The sequence below is a fragment of the Mesoplodon bidens genome, assembly GCF_964165515.1.
Source record: "Mesoplodon bidens genome assembly, chromosome: 1".
Lineage (NCBI taxonomy): Eukaryota > Metazoa > Chordata > Mammalia > Artiodactyla > Ziphiidae > Mesoplodon > Mesoplodon bidens.
The window spans coordinates 40,435,695-40,462,661 of record NC_138176.1 but is presented as its reverse complement, the minus strand read 5'-3'; the positions used below and the strand labels follow the sequence as shown (position 1 = coordinate 40,462,661).

Below are 26,967 nucleotides of genomic sequence, written 5' to 3'. Positions count from 1 at the left end.
AGTTTGGATGAGGTGGTCTTAAAGCACTTTCCACAAAGGCAGGGACTTCTGTCTACTTTGCTCACCCCCTTGCACTCCAGTACCTCAGACACAGCAGGTGCTTAATGCACGTTAAATACATTTTCTCTGGATGAATAAGAGTCTAGGGGTTAAGGCGTGGTGGCCATACCAAGCTTTCTTATTTCTGGACAGCATTTTACATCTACAGAGCCCTGTGTATTTACTGCCTTCTTTCACTCTCGCAACTCCTTAAGATGGTATGAAAAGTGCCATAAGCCCTGTCTTGCCAACAAAGGGACTGAGGCTCTGAGAAGTTAAATGCAACTGCTGCACAGCTAGCAAGTGCTGGACGACACCACCCTCACTCTGACCTCAGTGTTCTTTCTACTACTGGGTAGGCTTGTATTTTTACAGGGTAATAAGTCCCCTCTCTGTGCAATGGTTCAGAGAGAGTTTGATCAAGATTTGGTGGCGAGGATATTGAGACACTGGACTGGATGACTTTCAGTAAGGTTCCTTTCTGTTTTGACTAACCAAGCCCTGGGTAGGGCTCTAAGGTGGGCAGAGGTGGTCTCTGGGATCTCTCTCGAGCGCTACCCCTCGCTCCCTTCTGACACTGTTCCCCAGCGCAGTGCTCTGACCCCTGTCTGACCTCTCAATTTCTTAAGCTTGATCTCCAAGAGGCAGCACTGAGCCTTCAAGACCTTTTCCAAGTCTTCTGTCTAGCTTCAGAAATCATTCTGTTTTGTTTGTGAAGTGTTCTTGTCAAAGAAATTAGAACAACTGAATCAAGTCTCCAGAGCCAACTTTCTATTTAGAGGAAATATGGAGGAGAGAGGAAGAAGTTAATTTACGCTAGAAAGAAGCAAACAGATAAATCCAGAATGTGGGATATTCTACAGGACAACTGCTCTGATCTCCGTAAGTTACTGATGGGGTTTAAAAAAAGGGGGTGGGGGGACTTCCCTGGCGGTCCAACGGTTCAGACTTTGAGCTCCCACTGCAGGGGGCACAGGTTCGATCCCTGGTTGGGGAACTAAGATCCCTCATGCCAAAAACAAAAAAAATGGGGGGTAGGGAGGAGAGAAGGAACTGCTCTAGAATGTAGAGACTTAAGAGACAGAACAACTAACTGTAATATAAAGACTGTGGATCCTAATTTATACAAACCAACTGTTTTTTTAAAAAAGGCATTTTTTAAAACAATCAAGATATTCTACGAGTTGGTAATTGCCAATACCAAAGAATTACTGTTAATTGTGCTGAATGTACCAACAGCGTTAAAATTATGAGATAAAATGTCCAAAATTTTTAGATGCATATTAAGTATGTAGCAATGAAATAACATTGTCTGGGGTTTGCTTTAAAATACTTCAAAAGAAAAATAGAAGATAAGATGAAGCAAATGTAGTAAATCTTGATAACTACTGAATCTGGGTGCTGGCATATGGTGGTTCCTTATACTAGTTTCTCTCTGGGATACAGCTGAAAAATTTCAGAACAAAAAACTTTTTTTGAACCCATTCTTCCAAGAGCTCTGTTCTACAAAAGAATTAGATTTAGTGAGTTTTTACTAATAATTTTTGCTAACATTTTACCCCCTCCTGTATACTTTACTTTAAAGATTCTAATTTCCACAAGACTCACAGAAAGATGGCCCTAGTCGGGGTTTCTGGCAGCATGATAAATGAGTGACACACTTGGGTCTGGTTTTGCACACTGTCCCTGCCATTACCTCTGTCTTTACCAAGAAAACCCACAAGCTATATTTAGCTATGGGATCTTGGCTGGATGTGCTGATGACTCAAGCTGACTCTGTAAGTGCCAACACTAACCAAGCATGGGGTTGCCGGCAAGTGGGTGGAGCTGCAGAGGTCCTAAGAAGAAACGAGGCTGGAACCAGATCAGGGAGCAAGGCCACACACACAGCACGACCCCTAGATGCTGGGTCCATCTTCAACATGGGCTGGACCAGATCCCACATCTACCTGAACTGGTATGACATGTTCCTTGGTGGAGAAACTTCCCATGCACAGACTTTTTTAAGAACCGAACTACTACTGAGAACACACTTGCTTATCAAGCCAGCCTCCCAGCAGGAGTCTACATCACTGGGTCCTCAGTGACAACAAGGTATTTCATCTAAGTCAGGAGCTGTAGGCAAGTGCCTGAGAGCTTTCAAAGAGGATAAAGAAGATGTGAGGCTGGCTTTCTTTGGAAGGGCTGAAGAAAGAGCAAGGAGATGCAGAGAGGCAGGATTGCTGATGGAGATGAGTAGAACCTTGGGATCATTCATTCCTTACGACAGCTTCTCCAGTTACGGAAATAGACTGTAGCAAAAACGGAAAGAGGGCAGTAACAAACTAGCTACCTCTCTGAGCACGTATGTAAGTCTAGGAAGGAAGGGGACCACAGTAAGCAAGCAACCTAAGGAGATCCAGAATTTCAAATGATAAAGACACCACTTAAAAAATCCCTCTTCCAAGGGACTGGATTCTTCAGCCCTCTTCCAAAGTTCTATCAGAGAGAATGTCTCTTCTAGAAGTAACAAAAGTACAAATGGATGAAATTGAAAGGATGTTTCACTAGCACAAGTGTGATGTGAAGAAATGATTCCAAACACACAGCATTCTATTTTTTCTCCCACCCAAATCGAGGAAATGAGCTTCTTCTACTTCTTATTACATTATAAAGCTTTAATGTAGTTAAACATTTTTAAAACTAAATCTAAATCTCCTGTTAATTATTTCATAAAATTCCGATGATCTCCCCAGTTGAAATTATTCCAAGGCAAAAGTTGGGGTAAGGAGTATTACGTGAATCTGATGGAAAGGTAGAGACAATAGAAGAGGAATAAAGTTTATTTTAAAGAAAAGCTTCTATGCTACTAGAGAAGATCAATACAGCAAAATGTCCCTCCAGGGAGGAGAGATCTTGTTTGGGTGGGTGGAGGATGCAAAGGGACAGGAATAGTGTCTCTAGCTCTGCTGTTATGGATTCCCACTGTAGGGATTAATAGAAAGAAGGAAAAAATATCATTTGAAACCAAACCTTCCATCTAAGAGAGGGAAAAAGCATATAAAAGCTTCTGGATCTGTATCAAGGGAGCGAATGATATTTTAAAAGTATGGCAGGAAACCAAAGAGCTATGCCCACACACAAAGCTTAACTGCTTCCATCACACTAACTAGACCACATATTTCCCCAGCTGTGAAGCACTGGCAGGGTTTGGGAATTTTAAGAAGGGCGGGGCCACCTAGCTGTATTGCTTAGTAACGTTCCCAGATGAAGACAAAGGGACTTGATTCTATTCTAAAGAAATTTTTACCTTTGGCCTAAGTCAAAGGACCCCTGGGCAAGATGAGAAACAAACAAAAAGGGAAATTACAGCAAGGAATGGTTTACCTTCGGAGAGCAGTTGAAATGCATACCGGGTACTGGGAGTGTAGTTACATACATTGTAATACACCGATACAGGTACAGCGTGCCAACTATGCAGAAAAATCTTCTGCTAATAATAGACCTAGAAAAAGGGAAAAACAGGGCAGACACTCAGTCATGAAATTTCACAGGTTCATTTACTTCAAGTTTTCAATGACCCAACAATACAAACCCCAAAACTACCTGAGATTGAAATCAGAATTTTATAACTATAGCTAAGAGCAGATTAAGGTGAGGATTTTGAGAATGATATTGTCTTTTCTTTTTAAATATTAACTTTAAGGCCAGAGGAGTTTAAAACACTCTATATTGTTATTAATTGGGCTTCCTAAGGGCTTAAACATGAGTTGACATTCAACTGATGTACAAGTAGGGCCTATTCTGATGGGTCAGAGCTGACTCAGTACCTGTGGTTAAATATTTAGAGAGTGTCTTTTCTGTCATAAAAAAGATGTTCAGAAAATTACAATGACATTAAAATGAGAATTCAAAACTTTTCTGACATTTAATGAGCCAAAGACATTAAACCATTGTACTTGTACATCCCAGAAACTGATTATCTTAGCAGATCTCCAAGGTAGCACGATGCCAAGAAAAGAGCCTGTCTCAATGATAGCATCCAACCTCTCTCTGCTAACTATGTGGCCTTGGGATAGGCTATTGACATCTCTGAGTCTCAGTTTCCTAATCTGTAAACCAGAAATAAGAACATTAGAAATAATGTATGGAAAATCCCTGCCATCGATGCACAATGGCAGCCAACAAATGTATATTTTGTGGATGAATCACAAAATAAGCAAGAATTAGAATTACACATCTTTTCCATTTCAAGTTTATTGGTGGTTCTAATGAAATTATTTGATATGTATATGTGAACATGTATATTGAGTTTGATAACTTCTCCTAATAGCAATTTCCACATAGGTTTGGCTTTAACTAGATTAAGTTGTACAAACTTAAGTGTATCCTTGAACAAGAATGTTCCTTCCCTTCTAATTCTACCTGTTCTATCTTGTTCTACCACAGGCCAGAATCACAGTCCTGTGGGTCTCCTCCTCCTCAACCTTGAGGGGTTCAAATTTTTCCTTGGCCCAGGGCAACCTGACATAAATAAACACAAACTTTTTAGAAACAGTGAACAGGCTTTCCTCTGAGGATACTGAACATTCACTCTATAATTGTACAATGTGCCTCTATTTTTATGCAGGATGGACATCCTTACTGGAGGAGAATTTGTATCATTTGTATTTTTTAACAAGAGGAATGAAGTGATATGTCACTTGTGTGATTAGAAATTAATTTAAAAATAACCCACGTAACTGTATTAGTATTTCATTCATAACTACACAGTTCATGTAAGGTCTTTAGGTTGTACGGGTAGAGTCTGGGTGTTTTGCCTCTTTACCCAGATTTTAGAAACTGGGTCAAAACTGCTTACCACAGAGAATGTCTTATTTTTTTTTATTAAAGCTGTGCTTGCCACCTCCAAGGACAAGAATTTATTCAGCATAAAGCTGTCTTTTATAAAGGTTATGTGCCTCTAATTTCACTTGATGAAAAGCACAGTATAATTAAACAATATAAAGAGGGACAATACTAGAGAATATTACTAGACTATAAATGTCTTACCAAAATACTTGAAATACCCACGTGAATTTTACATTGTAAGATACGATGATCATTTTTCTCAAAGAGAAAATGCCCTCTCTCACCATGCTGTTCAAACAAACAGAAATTACTTGCCATTTTACTTGAACTATACGAAAAACATCTACAACAGAAAACTGTTAAGTCTATTTAGATATGTTAATCTCTTTAGATGACGAGAAAGAAATAAAATGACTCCTATCACTCCATTTTGGGAAAGATTCCTATCTTAAAATCCCTTTGCCTGATGGTTTCATGGTGCACATAAGTTACACACACGCACACACAAACACCAGTAACTATTTCCATATCTCAAACTGGAGTCACATTTGAGAAGCAGTGAAAAGACTTAGGATTACCTGAGAATGAGGTATATGAAAAAATGATAATGGATGAGAAAAGACAAATTCTTTAACAAAAAATACTTTAAAAGTATCAAACATTAAAGATTCAGTCACATTTACTCTTTGACTTGAAGTGAAAAAGTCAAATGATTTTATCAATGTGACTTCATCAATATTCACACGGTGACAAGTTGTGACTATTAATAAGAATCTTCTGATCTTTGGTATTTACTTCATCTTTTTGAAAGTAAGCTTAGAATATCTTCAATGTATAATTTTAAACAAGAATCTCCTACCATAAACTTTAAAAAGCAGGATATAAAAGTGTTTCAAAAACTTGTATCCTGTTAAGGTATTTTTCCTTAATCAAACAATTTCACACATTAGAATTCTTTCTTACTTAAGTTTAAAAGTTCAAGATGTGCTTTAAAGAAAAAAGGTTTAAAGTAGTTAAAAATGTAACAAGACAACAAAAAAGCCACAGAGGAAACATTAATGGGGTATTTCCAGAGATTAAGTAAATGCCAAGGACAATATGCACATTATAATTCTCAAAACCACAATGCTGTTCTTCTCATGTGGGATATATCTCTCCTTTCACGTTGGAAAGAAGCCTGTTTCCTATCTGCTTGCACTCTGCAATGACTATCACGTCACAGACACTTGTACTTGGTCACGATTATTCTTCTCTTAAGTATTTGAGTAATAGGCTCATTACTACTTTCTCTGACAGAAAAGAAAAACATACTTGCTAAATTCGATAGGGAAATATGAATAAAAGTGTTAATATTTTATAGATAATCATTAAGACTTGTTAGAATGGTCTGTTAGGTCCAGGATAACTTTATTAAACCTTTTACTATTCCTACTTAAAGAGGAAAAAGTACACAGAACCTGATTAATTACTACCAAATACAGGCTTAAAATAGCAGTACTGCTTTGTTTCTGGCATTTGATACAATGGTTTAAAATTCTAAAGAAAAAACGATGAAAGAAATGAATATACTGTTAAGTAAAATTAAAATACTGGAAAGTTCTTTTGTTTCCCCACAAGTTGCCTCTTTCTGAGCTGTAGCCAGAAGACACACAATTCTTTCAGTGCTCAGACCTGCTCTGCCAGCTCTTGAATCAAACAGGTCCTGAGACATAGCAGTGGAACTAAGCAACAATCCCAAAGTAGGAGGTGATAAACACGGGGGACAGCACATGTATCTGGACCAGGATCAGGGAGGCCCACATCTCTGGAGCAATCATGGAGGCCAGTGCGCAGTTCAGGTCCCTCCAGTATATGCCACAGGGACAAGGCGTCTCCAGCTTATCTTCACACAGATGTTGGCTCTACCTTTAGCAAAGGCTCGCGTGATGATTTGAATCATCTCAATTAACTTCTTTGGAAATTGGCTTCCTCACCAGCAACATGGTATCTTTCTTATGATTCAGAGAAATGCTACTGAGGGATTTCCCCAGACTGTTATTAACAGTAACTAGGGTTTTGCCAAATTTCTCCTCTACGCCAAGCTTTGTGTCATTTAATTCTTAAAATAACCTGCAATGCAAGGCTATGATCCTTATTTTACAGATGGGGAAATTGCAGTCTCAGAGTCTAAGGTGAAATATAAATACATTACACAAGACAGAAATATTCAGGAAATGGCTTCAAATTGTGTAAGAAATCCCAATTTTATTCTGAGACTACACTGTTGTGTACCGATCGATGAGCCAACATCCGATCACATTTAAGCTACATATCAAAATCCACTTAACTCAGATTTTCACTTAGTGTTTTATGTCATATTCAGTATTGACCCAGACCTCTACAAATAAGCACTTTTGATAGTTATTTAATGATAACCATGTGAGTTATTAAAGTACTGAAAAAAATCCTTCTAGGTATCCAGAAGGAAACTGTCCATTCTTCATTATTGTTTGCACAGTCTGTGCCCAGTTAGATATGCTTACGTCCCCCCCAATGTTTGGTCAGTCATTCTGAAATGTCATCCATTTCTCAACATTCTATCTCGCCTGAACTTCCACTATGACCTTTGACCTAGTGTCCCTAATTACACTTGTGCCTCCCTAAAATCCTTTCTACAAAGAGCAGCCAGAATCATCTTTTGTTTGAAACAGTTAAACAGAGTATGTCCTTTAAAACCCTCCAATAGTTGCCAAATATATTTTGAATAAAATCCAAATCCTTTGCCAAGCCCATGAGGCCCTAGATGATCTGGCCTGCCTCTCTCCAAGCTCACCTCCCACTGCTCTCCCCGCCATTCCTCAACTCCAGTCTGATGCCCTTGGTGCAACTGAACACATCACCCCAAGTCCCTCCTGCCTTAGGGAGGATCTCTGTGCCAGCCATTCCATCTGCCTGGACTCCTGGGACACTGCCTGTCACTTAGGTCTCTGAGAGACCACCTACTCTAAAGAAGGTGCCTGGTGCTATCTTCCATTTTACTTTATTTTATTTTATTTATTTATTTATTTATTTATTTTACATCTTTATTGGAGTATAATTGCTTTACAATGGTGTGCCAGTTTCTGCTTTATAACAAAGTGAATCAGCTATACATATACATATGTTCCCATATCTCTTCCCTCCTGCGTCTCCCGCCCTCCCACCCTCCCTATTCCACCCCTCTAGGTGGTCACAAAGCACCGAGCTGATCTCCCTGTGCCATGCGGCGGCTTCCCACTAGCTATCTTCATAGCTTCCCACTCCCATTCCCACATTCTGTTGAAGCTAACTCCAAAGAGTTTCTTAAATCTGTTTTCCTCCCTTTAGTTCCTTGCTACTAGTCCGTGGATTCCCTGGATTAGGACAACTGCTCAACTTGACCCCAAGCTACCTTAACCGTTTTATCTTGCAGAGATGAATTCCACTGCCCTGGGCAAAACGAGCCCCACTCATCCATTCCCTAAAACCCTAGTTTCTTGCTTTTGCCAGCAAATCTCTTTCCCTGGCCTCTCCTGTTACTCTATCCACCTACCTCAAATACCACCTCTGCATGAAGCCTCCTACATGTTCCCAACTGGGCAGAGCTGCTTCATCCTCCAACTCACTTCAGAACTTGTTTTTTATTTTATGGTATTTTTAATAGTACGATTGGCATCACCATTACCAACAGAGGCCCTCATTCCTTCTATTAGAGGAAGATCTTAAAGAAAGCTGCTCCTTACTTATGTTTTAGTCCCAGTGAGAGTCATGATGGTACCGGTAATATGGGCAACACCTGCGGTTCTGTGCTTTACAGCTTCACTTTTTACTCCCTCTGATAGTGCTTTCCTGCTTCACTTTTTACTCCCTCTGATAGTGCTTTCCTGCTTCTTCCCATAAATGTTTGTCCTTTAAACTCTTTAATTTATCTGCCAGGATTAACCTCTGCTGATGCTCACCAATCCTTCACTTTGCATCGTTTCTGCACTTATATTTTAAGTGATGACACCTGCCAAGATGGCGGCATTCATCCAAGTAAGGACTGTGAGTCCTACCATCTTCTTCCCTTGCCTCCCCTGTCTCCTCATTGCCCTGTCTGGGCTTTCTACCCATCACAGGAGTCTCAACTGCTCCAGATGGTGAATCATGAAAACCCAGGGCTTAATTCGGTACTTTAAGAAGGAAAATCCCAAGGAAAGGGTTGTAAAACAAAAAGGAAGGAATAAATGCTGTAGAGTAAACAGAAAAGTAAGAACATATGCTCTCCTGGGAGATCCAGAACTCGCCTAATATTTCCTGGGTGTGCACACAGGAGGATGGCAGTTCATGAATCAGGAATGATGATGGACCCATGTACCCAGTCCAGAAACGTGTCTGTACACGCACGGTGCCTCTTTGCCTTAAAAAAATCCAACTCAAAGAGATTTTTGCATCTTTGGTATTAACTATGTTAACCACATTCCTGTTTAGCATATACTATTTTACAGAAGGAAAAAGTAAGATGTAAAGAGTTTAAGTACTAGCCTGGGGCCAGAGCATCAGTCAGTGAGACAGTCACAACAAAACCCAGGTCTCCAGATTTTCAATTAGCTGCTCTTTTCACTAATGAAATTGTCAAGTTAAAAGGAAAAAAAAAAAAAGGTAGTGGCTTATATTTTTTTCTAAGTCCCATGTAAAAGGTCTGTAATATAATGCAAGAGTTAAGTTCAGGAAATGATCCATACTAGTTTAGGGAATTTGCAAAGAACAGATCATATTACAAAAATGTCCCCACTTAAGCCATCTTTTTTTAAAAATTATTATTTCCTGAGTTAAATATAGATTGTGACATAAGGTAAAGAAAAAATGTTACGCTATAAGATATGAAAGACAACATCAATATGATCTACTTGAGTTATGAAGAGCTAAAATCAAGTATCCTCCAGACACTGCTGCATACATAAGTACCAAACAAAAGAAGTTACATTTCTTGTTAGTATTTTAGGCTATTAACAAAAATAGTATGTGTGATATACATATGTATGTGTATATATAATACAAATATGTATGTGTACACATAACACAAATATATATATGTATACAGATCTTTCTTCATTTCTTCCCTTCATCAAAACTTACCTTGAATCACATTCTTAAGGCTTGTTCAGTCACAGTGGGCAGAACTCAACAATGAATGTTTGCTCTTAAGCTAAAGGATTACCCTTAAAAGTAACATTTTCTTTTTAACAGGGGGTTGGATTCTAAAAACATAATAAGCACATACTTCACCAGCAATGGCTAACGTTTACTGAATTCTAGGCACAGTAATCATCATAGTGCAATACTCAATTAATGTTAGCTGCTGCTATTATTATTTATTTATTCTCATAACAAATATATATATATATATATGCTAGGCATTATTCTGGGCACTGGGAATACAGCAGTGAACAGAGGGACAAAAAGCCTACCCTGTGGTACTTATATTCTAGTGGGGGAGGCAGACAATAAACAAGATAGATGATATACAGCATGTTAGGTAAGTGCTAAAGGGTAAAATTAAGCAAGAGTGTCATTGAAGGATGGGAGGTTACAATTTGGGGCTAAGTTGATCAGGGGGGGTGTCCCTGTATATGAGGGGGTTAACCATGAGGACATCTGGGGAAGAAGATTCCAGACAGATGCTAGTATGTGTGGGTGTTGGCAGAGGGGTCAGGGAGCAGAGTGCATGAGGACACGAGGTCTGGAGGGACCTCGTTGGTCACCATAAGGACCTCTGACCTAAAAGCTGTATGAAGGGACTTCCCTGGTGGCACAGTGGTTAAGAATCTGCCTGCCAATGCAGGTGAAACAGGTTCGAGCACTGATCTGGGAAGATCCCACATGCCATGGAGCAACTAAGCCTGGGAGCCACAACTACTGAGCCTACACTCTAGAGCCCACGAGCCACAACTACTGAGCCTGCGTGCCACAACTACTGAAGCCCACGCACCTAGAGCCCGTGCTCCACAACGAGAAGCCACGGCAACGAGAAGCCTGCACATCACAATGAAGAGTAGCCCCCGCTCGCCACAACTAGAGAAGGCCTGTGCGCAGCAACAAAGACCCAACATAGCCAAAAATAAATTAATTAAAATAAATTTAAAAAAAAGTAAAACTGAAACTAATTATTAAAAAAAAACTGTATGAGGTGGGAGAAGAGTGACATACACCAGCTTACTGTACAGTGACACATTCTGTCTGCCGAGTTGACAAGTGACTTAAGGGAAACAAGAATGGAAACAGAGAGACCAGTAGGAAGCTCCTGCAACAACCCAGGTAAGAGATGACGTTGGTTAGACCCAGGGAAACAAAAGAGGTGGCGAGAAGTGGTGGGATTAACAGACCAGATGTGGGGTGGAAGCGAATACCAACAACAAAACTGAGGCGTTTGGCCTGAGAATGGGGCAGTACAGAGATGCCATTTACTAAGATGGGGATGGGCCGGGGCAGGCTTGGGAACCAGGAGGACGCCAAGGACTCAGTTAAGTGCTTTATACACATTATCTCACTCCATCCACACAACAACGTTGAGATAAGACACTATTTTATTGTCCCCATTTTGTAGTGAGGAAACAACGCTACTATAAGTAGTTAAGTAATTTGACCAAATTCACCTCAGTTAGTAGATGGCTGTAGGGATAAGATGATCTCAAAGCAGTAAGGTTTACAGTATAACTGAATGCTTAACTACCATTACCATGATACAAGCAGGTTGAGGGGGGACATATGTGGTGACTTCTAAATAAGAGCATGAATACTTAGACAGACATCCCTGGTGGTTTTTTAAGAGAAGAGGGGAAGAGATGATCCCTGGGCACACTGTAAAATACAAGGCAAATGTGATACTACTTAAAAATACACACATATGTAGATTACACCTATATGAACATACAGAAAAATATGAAAAGGAATATGAAACCAGATGTTAGCATTATTTATCTCAGGCAACATAAGTAAATTTTTTTCTTTTTGTTTATCTTCTAATTGGCCTACAGGCAAGATACACTACTTAGTTTTTCCTTTAGTGTCATAAATAAAAATTAACTCATGAAAACTAATTTATTGCACCAATTTTTTTTTTTGCTTTCTCTCCCTTTTATCCTAAGTCTCAGTTTAAAAAGCCTCTTATAACATTTATGTTAACTTAAAACCTAAATTGCTGGAATTACTGAATTTAGTTTCCCTATAATTCCTAGGGTTTAGGCTAGTATTTAGGTCTTGAGACCTAAACTGGTAAAAATTAGAAGAGGTGAACGCGGGTAAGACCATCTGTGAGCTAACAAAGTGAGAATGAGAAGTGAGGTAGAGCCTGGAACCGAATCTAGTGCCTAGAGTGACTGTCCTTCCCCACTCCAAGGAGGGCAAGCAGAGGCCTGCAAAAGCCTAGGACGCCCAGATTACACGGGAAGATAATGGGACAGGGAAGGTCCCCAGGAAGGAAAACAGGTTCTTAACCCCGGGCTCTGCCACCCAGGGTCAGAATCAAGGGGAGAAAACTTGCTAGAAACAGCAAGAAAAAGTCTAAGGTTTGGGCACGCCTGGTCAGCAGTCTTCAGTGGAAAAGCGTGACTGCATGGAGGCAGAGGGCATTTCCCAGACCCATGGTGAGTAGGGCCCATGCCACACCACACCTAGGAGGTCACAGGAGAGCAGTCAAGTAGGACAGAACTCAGTACGCTTTCTACAAACTACTGTGGAACAGCCAAGTTGGGAGAGCTTTCAGGTTTGGCAGGTCCACCCTGGGGCAAGTATGAATGTCTCCTGTATGGTATATGACACATAAACCTTATTATCCAACACGGGACTGATCTGTTTTCATTCTATCTGTCCTCTGCATGTTGAATCTATGCTACTATATCTGCTAAGAAAACATATTTCCAGAGGACAGATGCCTATTATACCAGGACACTATGAGACTGGATTTATACTGAAAAGCCTTCAATCCTCAAAATATTCTGTGTGGGATCTTGGGCAAGTCAACAGCTTTTCTGTGTCTCAGGTATCTTCACTGAGACAAGAGAACACACTGCTAAAAGAGTTGATTGGATGAAATGACAGTGCACGTACAAAAAAAAAATTCTCGTTACTCAAATGTTTGGAATCTGCCGTTTGAACGGGGCAGTAATGATTTTTGACAACATGGATGAAAAGGAACAGAAGAAAACAGACTTTGAGTAAGTATATAATAGATGCAGGTACATGTGTAGAGAGAGAGGAAAGGAAGGGAAGGGACGATCCATGAGCCCTTAACTTGCTTTATGTCTGGAGAGGAATATGACAGTCTATCAGCCAATTAAATAATGTGCTAGATGCCCCCAAAGCTGCAATAACATGAGGGAATTTTTGTCCTCATGAGTTTTATATTTTAGGATAGAGTCTGGACAACACACACTTTAAAAACCTGAGATGTTACTGTGAAAACAAACAAAAATTCCCCAGGAGATAACCTCTATGTAGCTTTGTTTTGCTCACTGCTACATCCCTAGCACCAGTCTTCAATAATTCTTGACAAATTACTAAATGTAAAGATGCCCTGAAGTTCCACTAGAGACCAGCCTAGCCTAGTGGTCCACCATGTACCGTCGATTTCTAATAAAGTGAAACAGCCTTAAAAAAAAGGCTCTTCTGGAACTTGGAAAATAAACTCTATTGAAGGGACCTGCTTCATCTCAAACGCTCTACATCAACAGCTTTTAAGAACGTAACTTAGTCACAACCATCAGAGACTTAAAAACAGCTGAAAAAATGTTGACAGTAACTGTGTCCATAAACTACCTTGGGGAGTAGAAGAGGAAAGAGATAAGTACTTTGATCCAATCAACTTAATGTGAAAAGAAACACTGATGGAATCAAACTGGGGTAAAATGAAAGATAAATGTCAGTGGAGAGTCTAGCCTGTTGAATAAGACACAAAAGAAACAAACAAAAAAATCAAATTAGCACCTGACATCAGCAGTTGCCAATCAGCACAAGGATTCTGTCCTTGGGAATTACATTCCATTCACAGGAGAGAGGCAAATGCTGTAGATAAACCTTCTTATGTTGGCAGACACCCTCCTAATAAGGCCTCCAAACCCAGGGCATTTACTAAAGGATAAAATACAAAGTAAGCCTTTTCCAAAGCGGTCTCCCAACATAAAAAACATACTGCTGCCAAACATCTAAAAATCTCAGAGTGTAATCCTGGGAAAGCCACACTGGAAAACTGTACCTGTTCCTTCCTTCGGGATCAAGGAAGCCCCCAGAAACCGTTCCGAATAGAGATGTCAAATCTTAAGCAGGATCTGCCAACAGCACTTCCTCCTCTAGTTCCTTTCCTTCTGGCATGAGATCAGTTTTCAAAGAACCTACTCGGTGACCATTCTACCACTCTCTCCATAACTCTATACAACGGTTTATGCCAGAATATTCTACTCCATGCCCAAAATGCCTCAACCACAAAGCTCTTTCAACTCCACCCCACATCCCAACTATCCGATGGCTCCTTTTCTTTTTTCTTCAAATCTTTACACCACCAGTGGATCAATATACCCTGCAATATTTAATTTATCATTTTACTATCTACCCTCACTCCCCAACTGACTTGTGCTACTCCTTTTAGGCAAATATCTGATCTAAAAGCAGCCATGACAGAAAACAAATATACACATCACCTGACTTTGTGCTGAAGTAAAATATATTCAAGCAACGTTGAGAGAGCTCTCAAATTAGTGAATTCTATCTCAATCTATGGTTCATTCCTCATTAAATTTCATATAAAATTCAGAGATTCACAGAGAGACCCAAAAACCCTGTATGAGATACTGTAACAGAAGTCAGCCCTGTGGCTATAAAAGAGTAAGGAGTTCTAAATGTAACAGAAGCCATAGCTTCTAGGAAGTTTATCCCTTCCCCCACAGCCCAGCACAAAATGTATTCATTGGCCAAATGTGAGTCTAAGTCGCGGTCATCTTCCAACTGGACCTTTTGTAATGGCATCCTAACACCCATCCCCCGCCTTCCACTCTTGCTTCCCTATTCTCTAAACAGCAGCCAGAGGGCTTCTTTTAAAATACCAATCTGTTGACATCATTCTCCCCTCATGACATCATCACACTTGGAACAAAAATCCTGCCTCTTTTTCCACAGCCCACGATGCCATCCACACCTCCCTGACCCCGTGTCACTGCTTCCTCCCAGCTCGCTTGGCCACACAGGCCCGTGGCTATTCCCCAGGTAAACCTCAGAGACTCTGTACTTGCTGTGTCTCCTGTCTTGACTGCTCCTGCCCCAAACACCTACTTGGTACACCCCCATTTGATTCGGGTGTCTGCTCAACTGTTACCTCATTAGAGGACTTTTCTGATCACCCAATCTAAAATACCACCTCCTCCCCACTATCCCCCACACTTTCTAACCCTTTAGACTGCTTTATTTTCCTCCATTTCTCTTATCACTGCCTGGTATTATATATTCATTTGTTCACGACTGTTACACCCTGGTCAGAATACAAGCTCCGTGAGAACATCAGGGGCCTCTGCCCACTGCAGCACCCCCAGGGTCTACCACAGTGCCTGGCACACAGTAGGTTCTCAGTGAACACAAGTTGAATCAATGAATGAATTTTAAACGAGCACTTTCTATGTGCCAGACTCTGTATCAGGCAGTGGGATATAAAGATGAATGACAAAAAGGATCTGGTCTTTTCCCCTGGGGAACTTAAAAAGTCTAGCAATGAAGGAGACACACACACAATGAATAGAATGGACTGTGATATGAGCTTGAAGTGTCCAAGGAAAACCGTGGAGTAGATTAGCTAGAGATGAGGTTGAACAGCCTGGGGTCAGACTATGAAGGACCCTAGGCTTCAGGCTAAGGAACTGGGCCTCCATCTGAGCACCCGCTATTCATCACTAAGTAGGAAAGGAAAGAGGTAATGAATCTGAAATTAGAATGGACAGAACTTAGTGACTATTTATATGAAAGGAACCGAGAAGTTCTACGTTTCTAGGAAATGTCACTGCCCACATAGGAGGAAGAAGAAGTTGAAAGAAAAAGATGACAAATCTGGTTTTAAAAAGTTGAGTTTGAAGTACCTATGACCACCATACTAAGTCATAATGCCTTCTCGAGTGGCTAGAAAATCCTTGGCTTGGAAATTCTGCCACCCTGCTCCTTGGCCTTCTTCTTGGTGGGCATTTACAACGTCCTAATAGCACTGAGCCACCTGTATCACATTTGGGTGCCATCGTGTCAGCTACGATATAGCCATGCATGGAAAGTCCCTACCAAATCTGTCTGTTTAACATATTCTTTAATCACACTTTCTTAAAACAAGGGATACCTGTTTTGCAGTGAAGTCTGACACAAATGCAGAGATTTCCCAGGAATTTTTCCTAGTCAGTGGCTTGCAAGTCCAATTCTAAATGGGGAGACAACATTATTTACAATTTTAAAAATCAAAAAGTTGTCAAGGACAGGCATTGTTGTTGCTTTCCAACTTCATGACGTTATGGAAGCCCCATGCGGACCTTTGTATACATCAGCATATGTACATATAGACATGAGGGGGAGATGTTAAGAATGAAAGGAGGCAAAAAAAATTGAAGTACAAAAAACAAAACTTATGTTTAACAGTAAAGGACAACTGTATACAGCATAAGGATAGAACCAAATGTCACAATGTCAAATTCGGGCACCAATGTTTTCTAGCACCTTGAACATCTGGCTGAAGGGTTTGCTGTTGGGAGATGTTGCTCAAATTCCGGCATATCATTTCTCAATAAGTCATCCTCTACAGTTTCAGCCCCTGATTCTTCTCTAAAAAGTAGAAGATAAAGAAGCAAGAAGGAATAGGCTGATTTTTTAAGGCTCCAGGACTCTTAAAATCAAAGTAAAATTAAAATGTCCCTTTGGAAATTACTGACCAGGCAGGTTTAATTCCTAGGAGGTCTGGACATACTCCTAAGTAGCAAACTTCCTGGTGGAGGTTGGGGAGAGGGGTCAAATGTCAGAAGAGTCAAGCACAAAAGGTTATCACTTTTAAACAGAATATTCCATAACCAGAAGGATCCATTTTCCCAACATGCCTAATAATAAAACTGTTACACTGCCATAGCCAAATAACTAGAAACAAGGGGTCTCTGACTGTATGAAACAGTTTAATCTTCTTTATGAAGGCTAGGGAAAGGGAGCTCATTAATACCCAATGCTTGGTGTGTCAAGCTCTTTCTTCCTACCTCTTACATGTCTGGTGTGCCACACACGCTGAAGACAGGTCTCAAGAATGGAGATGGGAAGCCAGAGATGTGTCCCAGTAGCAGGACAAGGGTGGGGATGCTTAGGATTATCATGACAACAGTTGGGTTATCCTGCTGATGTGGAAACCAGAGAGAGGACCTTAAAGAATCCTCAGTTGGATGTACTCTGGACGAAAAATGCTCTGCAGTTAATAATACTCAAACATAACTGGCCCATTCAATAATGTTAGAATCAAATAAAACACAGTTGTATAGAACAATAGAAATCATCTAGACTGAGAGGTCTTTATTTATCTGTGAGAAAAACAAGCCTCCTGAGATTTGGAGATTCATCCACACCACCCACCATGTGAGGGCATGGCTGGGGCTGGAGCCCAGGCTGCCTGTGTCCTAGCCCTGGGTTAATTTTGCTCAAGGTGTGAGTCAACTGATTTATGGCTGTAGAACAATTTAAATATACAAATGACTACAGTATTAGCGATAAATACCGGTAAAACTTGAAATTAGAAAGCTTAAAGAGAAACAGATTTGAGGAAAAGCCCCTGCTGAGAGAAATATAAATAGTAATATACTTTAAAGAACTTATCCCTATGGTTAGGACACTTCTTAGAACAAGAATAAAATTATTCAAAAGTCACAGTTCTGTGAAAGATTTGAACTTGCACATGTTACGTACAAGTACATAATGATATATTCTGGGGCAGTAAATTATTAGCTTGCATGTAAGAATTTTGATAAAAACCAGAAAACAAACTCATATAAACAAAACAACAAAAATCAGGAAGACCCCAGGAAACCTAATTTGAGTTGACCTTGCCTCTGAAGTGGCAAAACGTATGGGCATTGTTTTCTAATGAGCTTCTAGGGAAAAAGCTTGAAAGTCAAAAGCAGAACTGAAGTTTGACAGCCGGAAGAATGTAATTAATAAATTTTGAGCCTCTCATATTTCTAAGGCCTATTCTAATCTATTTAGCCTCTTAAAACTAAAGCAAACAAAAAACAGTCTTCCACCAAATCAAATGCATCCCAGATCATTGCTCCTATTTCAAATTTAGCTTAAACTCCAGGATTGCCAAACCAGCCCCCAAATAAAAACTGGCCACTTAAATTGCTTCCTTTATACAAGGTTAAGATAGCCCTTTCCTGACAAAGAGTCAGGAATTGCTTTTACTTCCACTTGTAGATACATAATTTATAAGGTAAAAAAAAACACAGACCTTATGAAACGTACCAGGAAAAAACTCATCATTTCCGTTAAAGTTCAACATAAATTCTCAGTCTGCATTTTGTTTTCTTGATTTAAGATGATCTCCTTAATATTCAACCATACTGTGGGTCATGAAACACAGTCCACCAGAGAGAAACTCAGATCCTTAGCAAACCAGTTTCCAACTACCATGCATGGAAGCCATAAAGATGTTCCGCTAATGGAAAAAAATCAGACACCAAAGATGAAGACAATGTAGGTGTTTAGTTTGCTACAGGCAACCCAAGCAAACAGCTTGTCTGCATTGAGTTTAGAGCTTGGGACATGAAAGCCACTTTGGATCCACCTGAAACCGAAAGGAGATACCTATTTAAGAACCCTGAGAAACTTGAATGGAATACTGCTTTAAATGCCACACATTCTATAAAAGGTGGAAAGCCATGTAGGTTCATCCACAACCCACCTAAAGTCATTCCCTGTGGGTATCATTCTCCCACTAGTCCAAGCCACTCTGGACTAGCTGTTCTGAATTCTTTGTGTGAAACATCTTTAAATACATATTGCTAAGTTCTAGATATCTGACTCTGTGTGGGAAAAGCTACACAGCCACTCATGGCCCATAGACCAACTGTTGACAACTGATTTGATGGGTTAAAAACACCAAGATTGGGTAGTTTTTCTGTGGTTCAATAGCCTGTACTCTCTGAAGATGTCTGAGGGTTTTCTTTCCTGTGAAGTGAAAATAGAAAAACCTCATCTCTAACAATTCTACTCATCATTCTGTATGAATCTTGTACAAAACAGGCAACAAGCACAGAACTTTCTTAACGTTGCCAGAGCTTTAGTTGGTTCAACAGAATATGTGGTTTAAAAACAAACAAACAAAAAGAGAAATGTGTTTTGATTCCTACTACTGCTTGATAAATTTCATTTCCCAATAATGAATATTAAACATCTGCAGTGAGAAACCCCAAACACTGAATCTGCAAGCTTTTGCTTTACTTACTTGTATTTTAAGAGCAGCCACTGAATTAACCAGAGTCCTACAAGGATCATGCCATTAATTTCACAAATAGAAAACGCCCACTGCACCCGGTTAAAATGGTCAAAAAACGTGTCCGGTAGTGGAGGCTGCACCTCCTTAGGAGGTACTCGTTCATGGACGACCGAGATCATCACTGTGGTGAGAACAAAGCAGGAAAGTGCATAAAGAAAGGCCAGGAAAGTCTTGCCCCACTCCATGGGGTACTGGGAGCGCTCTGGTTCTGGCATGGGGATCTTTATCATCTCCTTCCTATACCCATTTGGCATCCCCTTGGGTTTGACCTTGATGCTGAAGCTGCCATCAGGGGCGAGGACGTCTGTGCCAATGCAGAGGTGCCCATTGGCGTGGCCATTCTTGTGTGCTTCCAAGTGGTGCTCCATCTTCAGGGTCTCTATCATGTGCAAGAGCCGCTGCCCATTGTCGGAGGAGACTCGGCACAGGGGAGGTTTTGTGAAATCCTCTTGGGTGAGGTTGATCAAGTCGTGGCCTGTGAAATGTTCCATAGGCTCACAGTATTCTGGCATAGCATTCTCCTGCAGCCAGTCTGCCACCTTCTTGGGTGACCAATAAACCACTTCCTTCATGGTACTGGCAGACAACATGCGGCCCCCCGCTTGCTCCCGGCAGGTCAGCAGTCACCGTTCCTGCAGGGCAGGGCACTGTGCCTCTGTGGTGCACTCATCCTGTCAGGCCTCATGACAGACTTGTGTGGCGAGATGGTCAGGGCAGTTTTTAAACACTTCATGTAGCTGTCCGGGGTTCTTGAGTGCTTGAGCATTAATTCACCTCATTTTTGAATAAGATTCTTCCTTCTGTGGAGGCAAGAGAAAAAGTCAAGACACTGGGACTCGAAAATCAATCCCCTCAAAATGCAAAACCTTAATATGCATAAGGAAAATGGAAAATCAGTTACTGGTAAAGTCCATAGTTTTCAAACATGTATTAGTTTAAGGGACCACTGATTCCCTGGTTAGTCTTCCCTAAAAGAGCATTAAATTGGACCTGAGATGGATCAAGTCAAAGGCAGTGGTAGATTTGCTAAGAAATAATTCGACAGCGCTTTAGACATTGCTCAGTACTGATCAGGGATTCCTTTTGTGCTTATTACATGGTTCCTGAGATCATCTTAAAGAATGTATCAAATCTGCTTAATCTACCACTCTATCTGGTGAAGAAATGTTTTAAAACATTAAGAACGCACACAACTTAATTGATATCATAAAAGAGAATCACAGAAATGTTGAGCTTCAGGATCATCTGGTCCAACAATTTTATACTCTTCTATAAAAAATCAATGAGTTCCTTTTTCCAAATGTGCTTGGACCCCAAGTCTATGAAAGAGTTACAAATGTAGATGCTTAGGTTGAAACAGATGGAATGAAGGACCAGGCTCCTCCTTGCTCTGATGATATCTTTACTCCCAGCCTCCAGGAGGTTTCGTGGGATACCATCGTTTCAAAATCGGTGCTCTGAACCAACTCCCTCACTTATGCGCGAGGAAACTGAGGACCAGAAGGTCAAGGAACCTGCTCGTGGTCAAGTGGCAGCTTGCATAAAACAGCTACAAGTTTCCAAGTCCTGGTTTACTATATTTATTTATTAAAATACTTAACCATTGATGTGGTAATAACCAAAATGCACATCTGGAGGGGAGATTCAAAAGCAGAATTTGAAGTTTTATAAATTTATTTATGTATAAATATATGTATAAAAATGTATATATATTATATATACATATATTTAACCACAATTATGGTTAATGAACACAACATTGCATAAAATAATGGGGAAGAAATATATCACAATACTGACTGAAGTTCTACTTGATGATGGGCCTGGGGACATTTTTCTACTTCTCTCCCACCTACTTTTCTTTAATAAGCATGTATTAATTTTGTAATAATCATTTAAAATTAAAAAAAAAGAAAAGTTAAAAATAAAAGACCTAGCTCTATAACAAAGCATCATGGTTAGTGAAACATGGCCTTTGGCAAAAGACAGACCATAGTTTGACTTTCAGCATCTCCGTGTATAACCTACTACTTGAACTTCAGCTTATTAATCTCTAAAATGGACATAATCAAATATCTTCTTCACAGGGTTGTTGTCAGTACTTTAAACACCACATGCGAAAGTTGATGATACACAACCTAGCACTAAAAAGGGTCTGCTTTTTTGTTTCTGTTTTTGTTTTCTATGGCTGAGTAGCATTCCATTGTAAATATATACACTACATCTTCTTTAGCCATTCATCCATGGATGCACACAGGTTATTTCCATATCTTGGGTATTGTAAATAATGCTGCAATGAACAAAGGGGTATATATGCTTTTTTGAATTAGTGTTTTCCTATTCTTCAGGTAAATACCCAGAAGTGGAATAGCTGGATCACATGGTAGTTCTCTTTCAATTTTTTTGAGAACCCTTATACTGTTTTCCATAGTGGCTGCATCAATTTACATTCCCACCAACAGTGTACACTTGCCATTTGTGACAACATGGATAGACCTAGAGGGTATTATGCTAAGTGAAATAAGTCATATGATATCACTTATATGTGGAATCCAAAAAAAACCCCACAAAAAACAAATGAACAAACAAAACAAAACAAAACTTACAGATACAGAGAAGACATTGGTGGTTACCAGAGGAGAGGAGGGTTGGAGGTGAGCAAAATTGGTGAAAGAGGAGTCAATTATATGGTGACCGATGGCAACTAGACTTATTGTGGCGATCACTTTGTAGGGTGCACACATATCAAATTATTGTAGAATATAAAACTAAGATTATTTGTCAATTACACCTCAGTAAAAAAAGGTAGGGTCTTTTTTTCGTTCTCAAATTTTCTATCATATCCAATAGTTAACTGTCCACTATAGCTCATGATGAAAACACACTCTCCAGTAGTGGGCTAACTTTTTTTTTAATATCAAAAGAATGTTGTGTAGGGACTTCCCTGGCAGTCTGGTGGTTAAGACTCTGCACTTCCAATGCAGGGGGCGCGGGTTTGATCCCTGGTCAGGGCACTAAGATCCCACATGCCTCAGGGCGTGCCCAAAAAGTAAAAAACAAAATAAAATAAAATAATATTGTGTTAACTGCAAAAAAAACCTGCACAAGTTCGTAGGTTTAAGAGATAGAAATCAGTGACGACAGTGTTTCCTAAGTATGCTTTGCGGAATAATAATCTGATAAAGGGCTCCATGCTTTAAAAAAAAAATTCAAATGAGCCTAGGAACTGCATACCATAATCCTTCCTAGGGCCAGCAGTACACATTAGTATGTTAGAAGCTCCTGGAAATCCTCCAGTAAAGAAATTCTACCAGGATTTCTTAAACTGACTTCATCAAGGCTGTCCTGCTCTCCATCCCTTTTCCTCCCTAGTAACTATGAACTCCCTACGGACACACTGGGAGGTACTGGCACAAACAGGACCTGAACTCGGGTCTTCTGATTTCAAAGTCCAAACTTGTCCCTACTGAATCCCCAAATCTGACTCTGGAATGAAAATGGACAATATGTCCAACTTCCAACTTCCCAGACCAAATAACAATCAACCAAATGGCAGTAAAGCTTAAAAGCTATTCCACACCTTGCAAAACAGTTGGGCATTGTCTCTTCTGAGCGTCTACAGTGCTGTGCACCTTCCCGACATATTCCCTTGTGGTCAAGTGTCTGTCTAGACTGTCCCAGGGGGCTATGAGTGACCGTGGAAGGGCTACAATCTTTAAGCATACATGTATCTTACCTTCCCAGGGCCCAGAAGGTGCTCAATCAATATCTACTCAATATCTAAGGGAATGTCCCTTATAACTAGCAACATGTAGATGGTTTAATGGAAAGTAAAACTACTGAAAATGCCACTGATACTGAAAATTGCTTCCAAACAACTTGAATGGTCAAGGAGAATAAGATGGGCATCCTCCAGAAAGAAATATGAAACCAAAGTGAATCTCTGGCCACTTAAAAACCACTACAGAGGGGCTTCAATCATCACTACTACTACCTAGAGTGACAAGAAGAAACTCACCAAATGGGAGTCCTGGCAGAAGGTCCTGTACAAAAGGGAATCTCTTGGCATCAGACCCCAAACCTCTCTCCAAATATTCCTCAGCAGAATTAGGATAAGAGCTGAGGGAACGCTCAACAGCTTGAAGTAGTTATGATAGAGAAAAATCCTCGATTGAATGTTCAGGCCCAAGGAAGTGAACATGGGCTTTTCATACAGGTTCTTCATTTCTCCCCTTGCCTGATGCAGGTAGTCTACCAGGAGGGGAAAACCCCTCAGAACCACAAAGAACAGACCAAGGCCAAGGTACTATTTCACTTCTCTTTGAGGAGGAAAGTCAGATAATCTCCTCTTCAGATACAATCATCTTCAAAATAGAAAAATATCAAATGGTAGGAGACAATATGGGGCCATGAGACACACACATGCGCGTGCGTGCGTGTGCACACACACACACATACACTCTCTCTCTCTCTCTCTCTCTCTCTCTCTGGCATTTCAAGCTTCTATCCAAATGAAGGAACACTAATCTTGCAAAAGCAAGTCCGTCAGGCAGTCTGAGACAGCCAGTAGAACTCTTAAGAGACAGCAAGATAAACCAATAGCCTCCATTAATTGACTAGGACAAAAAACTGTTCACTCCTTAAGACAGTTCCTGTGATTCCCCCCAGTTTGGAATGCTCCTTCGAATCCTCTTCAACAAGTTCCAGATTCTTCCCTTAGCCTTTAAGGTCCTTCTCTGCAAAGCCTTTCCTGGCCACTCCTTCACAATCTTTCCCCTTTCTCTGAATTCCTATGTCACTGATATCTGTGCCACAAAATATCATTTCACTGTCTTGTGTGCACGACGTGGCAGAAGGAGCACCAGCTGTGTGAGGCGGGAAGCCTGCAGTTGAGACCCAACTCAGCTACATCTCTTCGTGACAAAATCCTTTAACCTCTTCAAGCTCAGATTCCTGTGGAAAATGGGATTAACAACTACCTTACCTACCTTCACATGGGCTGCTACTGCTGTGACGAGCATGTAAAAGGAATGAAAGCTATTAATTACTCCAAGAAATATGTCTTGCTCTTATTGTTATATCCTGCTTCCTTTCTATTTGCCCAACAGGGCCCATAGTGACATTTCATAACTATTTAATGAAGCTGCCATTTCCAAATGGCATTTTTAAAAGCCCGAATCATTCGGACACACATGAGGAAACACATCTTTCCGAATTTCATGAGAAAATAAAATTTATATTTCAAGCAAGACTTGAAGCTTGAAAATGAAGGCATACATGCAGTTTTCCTGCAGCTGATGCTGAAATCACGTGATAGGGAAAAAACTCATTTCTGTGGAAGTAACTGTTGGGCAGCTACTCAGTACTTCAAAGGCCACAGCTAAAAGATGAGGACTTACTCACTGACCCCAGAGTCTGGCTGTAGGAGGAGAAGTGAGACAGTGACTGTCCCCTGGACCCATACACTCAACTTAGAACATATTGTGCTGTTTCTGAGAAGGGAAAGGCAAACTGCTTTCATATCTAGACCCAGAAGACTGTACGTTAGGCTGGACTCAGAAAACAGCTATTACCACCATCATCCAGAAAAGCCACCCTGAATCCATTACTGGGAGAAAGTTAAGAAATAACCTAGCGCTTAAATCATTAGACTTAGTTCTTGGAACTGGGAAGATGTAATAGAAGAAAAAAAGCAGTACATAAACTCTTTATTCCAAAACACTACAGAATTTGAGAGACGGAAGAGGTGCTGGAACTCTCATGCATCTGTAACTTTTGGACGTAAGTAAACTACAGTCCAGGGAGATGGTGATTTGTCTAAAATCTCATACATAGCAAAGAGTTAGTCCTGGGTCTAGGCAGAGACTCAAGATGCTTTTCAGGGCTCTTCCACTATAAATAGTCAATGGTCTCACAGATTTGAGAATGTATGAAAGATAATCTGAAAAGTCTTTTTAAAACTTATGGAGTCCTAGAAGATAAAGGGCAGGAAGAACACTTCATTATATATCCTAAACTCACCAAGGTTTTAACTAAATAAAAAATAAATCTGTGAATACAATTCAGCTCCAATTCTTAAAATAGGTATTTTAGGCTTTAATATTAAAAAAGGCATTAGATAATATTCCACCACACACTATAACCTCTATAAATAATCATCAAAGCCAGATGTCTAAAAAAAGAAAAAATAAGTTAAAGCAATTATCCTGGTACTGAAAAAAAACATTAACCAGCAAAATCACTAAATAACTCATTTATGAATATTTGCCCTTATTCAAAAAGAATCTATTATATTATCTTGTTATCTGATATTGTCTAGGAACAAGACATTGTTGCATTAACAAAAAGCAACCATACGAATTACATACTGAGCACAATTTTTCAAAAATTAGAATACCACAAAATACACAGTACAACTATCCACACAGAAAATGCTCAGAAAATCTGAGTTTTAATGCTTATTCTGGCATTATCTTGTACTCCAATATCAGGGCCTCAGTTTCCTATAGTGGAACAGTTCATTCCATTTCCTTGTTCCATTAATTAAGGGAATTCACATGTACCTGACAGTGGTTTGGATAACATAAAGCAATACATTAAAACGTAAGAAATGATTATACTGAATATAATTTATTCTCCTTTGAAGATTCAATGAACTTCTAAAACAAAGGCTATGAAATTAAGAATTGAATTTTCATGATTTTTTAAGGCACGATGGACCCAAGATTGAACAAACATAGCTGGCATATCAGTGAAGAAACTATAGAGAAGTTCCAGATGTTTCTAAATGCTGATAATGCCAAATGAAAGTAGGACGCAGTACATAGCGTAATTGCCAAGTAAACTTCCTGCTCCACGCTCCATGTATTAAATCTCTAAGAACAAAAGCAACGTGGGGCACACACATGATTTTACTCTACTAGCTTATATAATCAACTTCATGCAACATCAAAATTTGGTGAGCATGTAATATTTAGCTCTGACTTTACAACATGAAAGTACCTGTGGGTACTTTGTTAAAGAGAAATAAAATCAAGAATTGATATTATGGGGCTTCCCTGGTGGCGCAGTGGTTAAGAATCCGCCTGCCAATGCAGGGGACATGGGTTTGTGCCCTGATCCAGGAAGATTCCACATGCCACGGAGCAACTAAGCCTGTGCACCACAACTACTGAGCCTGCGCCCTAGAGCACACAAGCCACAGCTGCTGAGCCCGCGTGCTGCAACTACTGAAGCCCACACGCCTCGAGCCCATGCTCCACAACAAAAGAAGCCACCGCGATGAGAAGCCCGTGCACCATAACAAAGAGTAGCCCCCGCTCGCCACAACTAGAGAAAGCCCGCGTGCAGCAACTCCAATTGTATTTATCTGAAGAAGAATAAATGGCTAGAGTAACAACCACACAGTTTCAATCTATTGTTGAGGAGATTTTAGATGACTTTTGATGCTTTAACCTTTAAATCGTAATTTATTTTAAATTGCTATTACGTGCAGTGTTCACAATTCCATAGTCAACTCTGGTTAGCAAACCATCCCCTTTGAAATGGCTCCTTGAACTAAGTATATTCTGGCCTAT

At 40.1% G+C, this 26,967-nt stretch overlaps 1 protein-coding gene across 8 annotated transcripts in view; it reads right to left on the bottom strand.

Moving 5' to 3' along the window:
* Positions 1–26,967, bottom strand: part of SGMS1 (sphingomyelin synthase 1) — a 292,102-nt gene that overhangs the window by 18,047 nt on the left and 247,088 nt on the right. For all 8 annotated transcript variants that reach the window (XM_081223542.1, XM_081223545.1, XM_081223543.1 and 5 more), the window contains 2 exons: positions 19,340–20,190; positions 3,406–3,523 (listed from right to left, as the gene is read on the bottom strand). In XM_081223542.1, coding sequence (XP_081079668.1) covers positions 3,406–3,523; positions 19,340–19,980 — 759 coding nt within the window. In that variant the 5' untranslated portion in view covers positions 19,981–20,190. The remainder of the gene's footprint in view (positions 1–3,405; positions 3,524–19,339; positions 20,191–26,967) is intronic.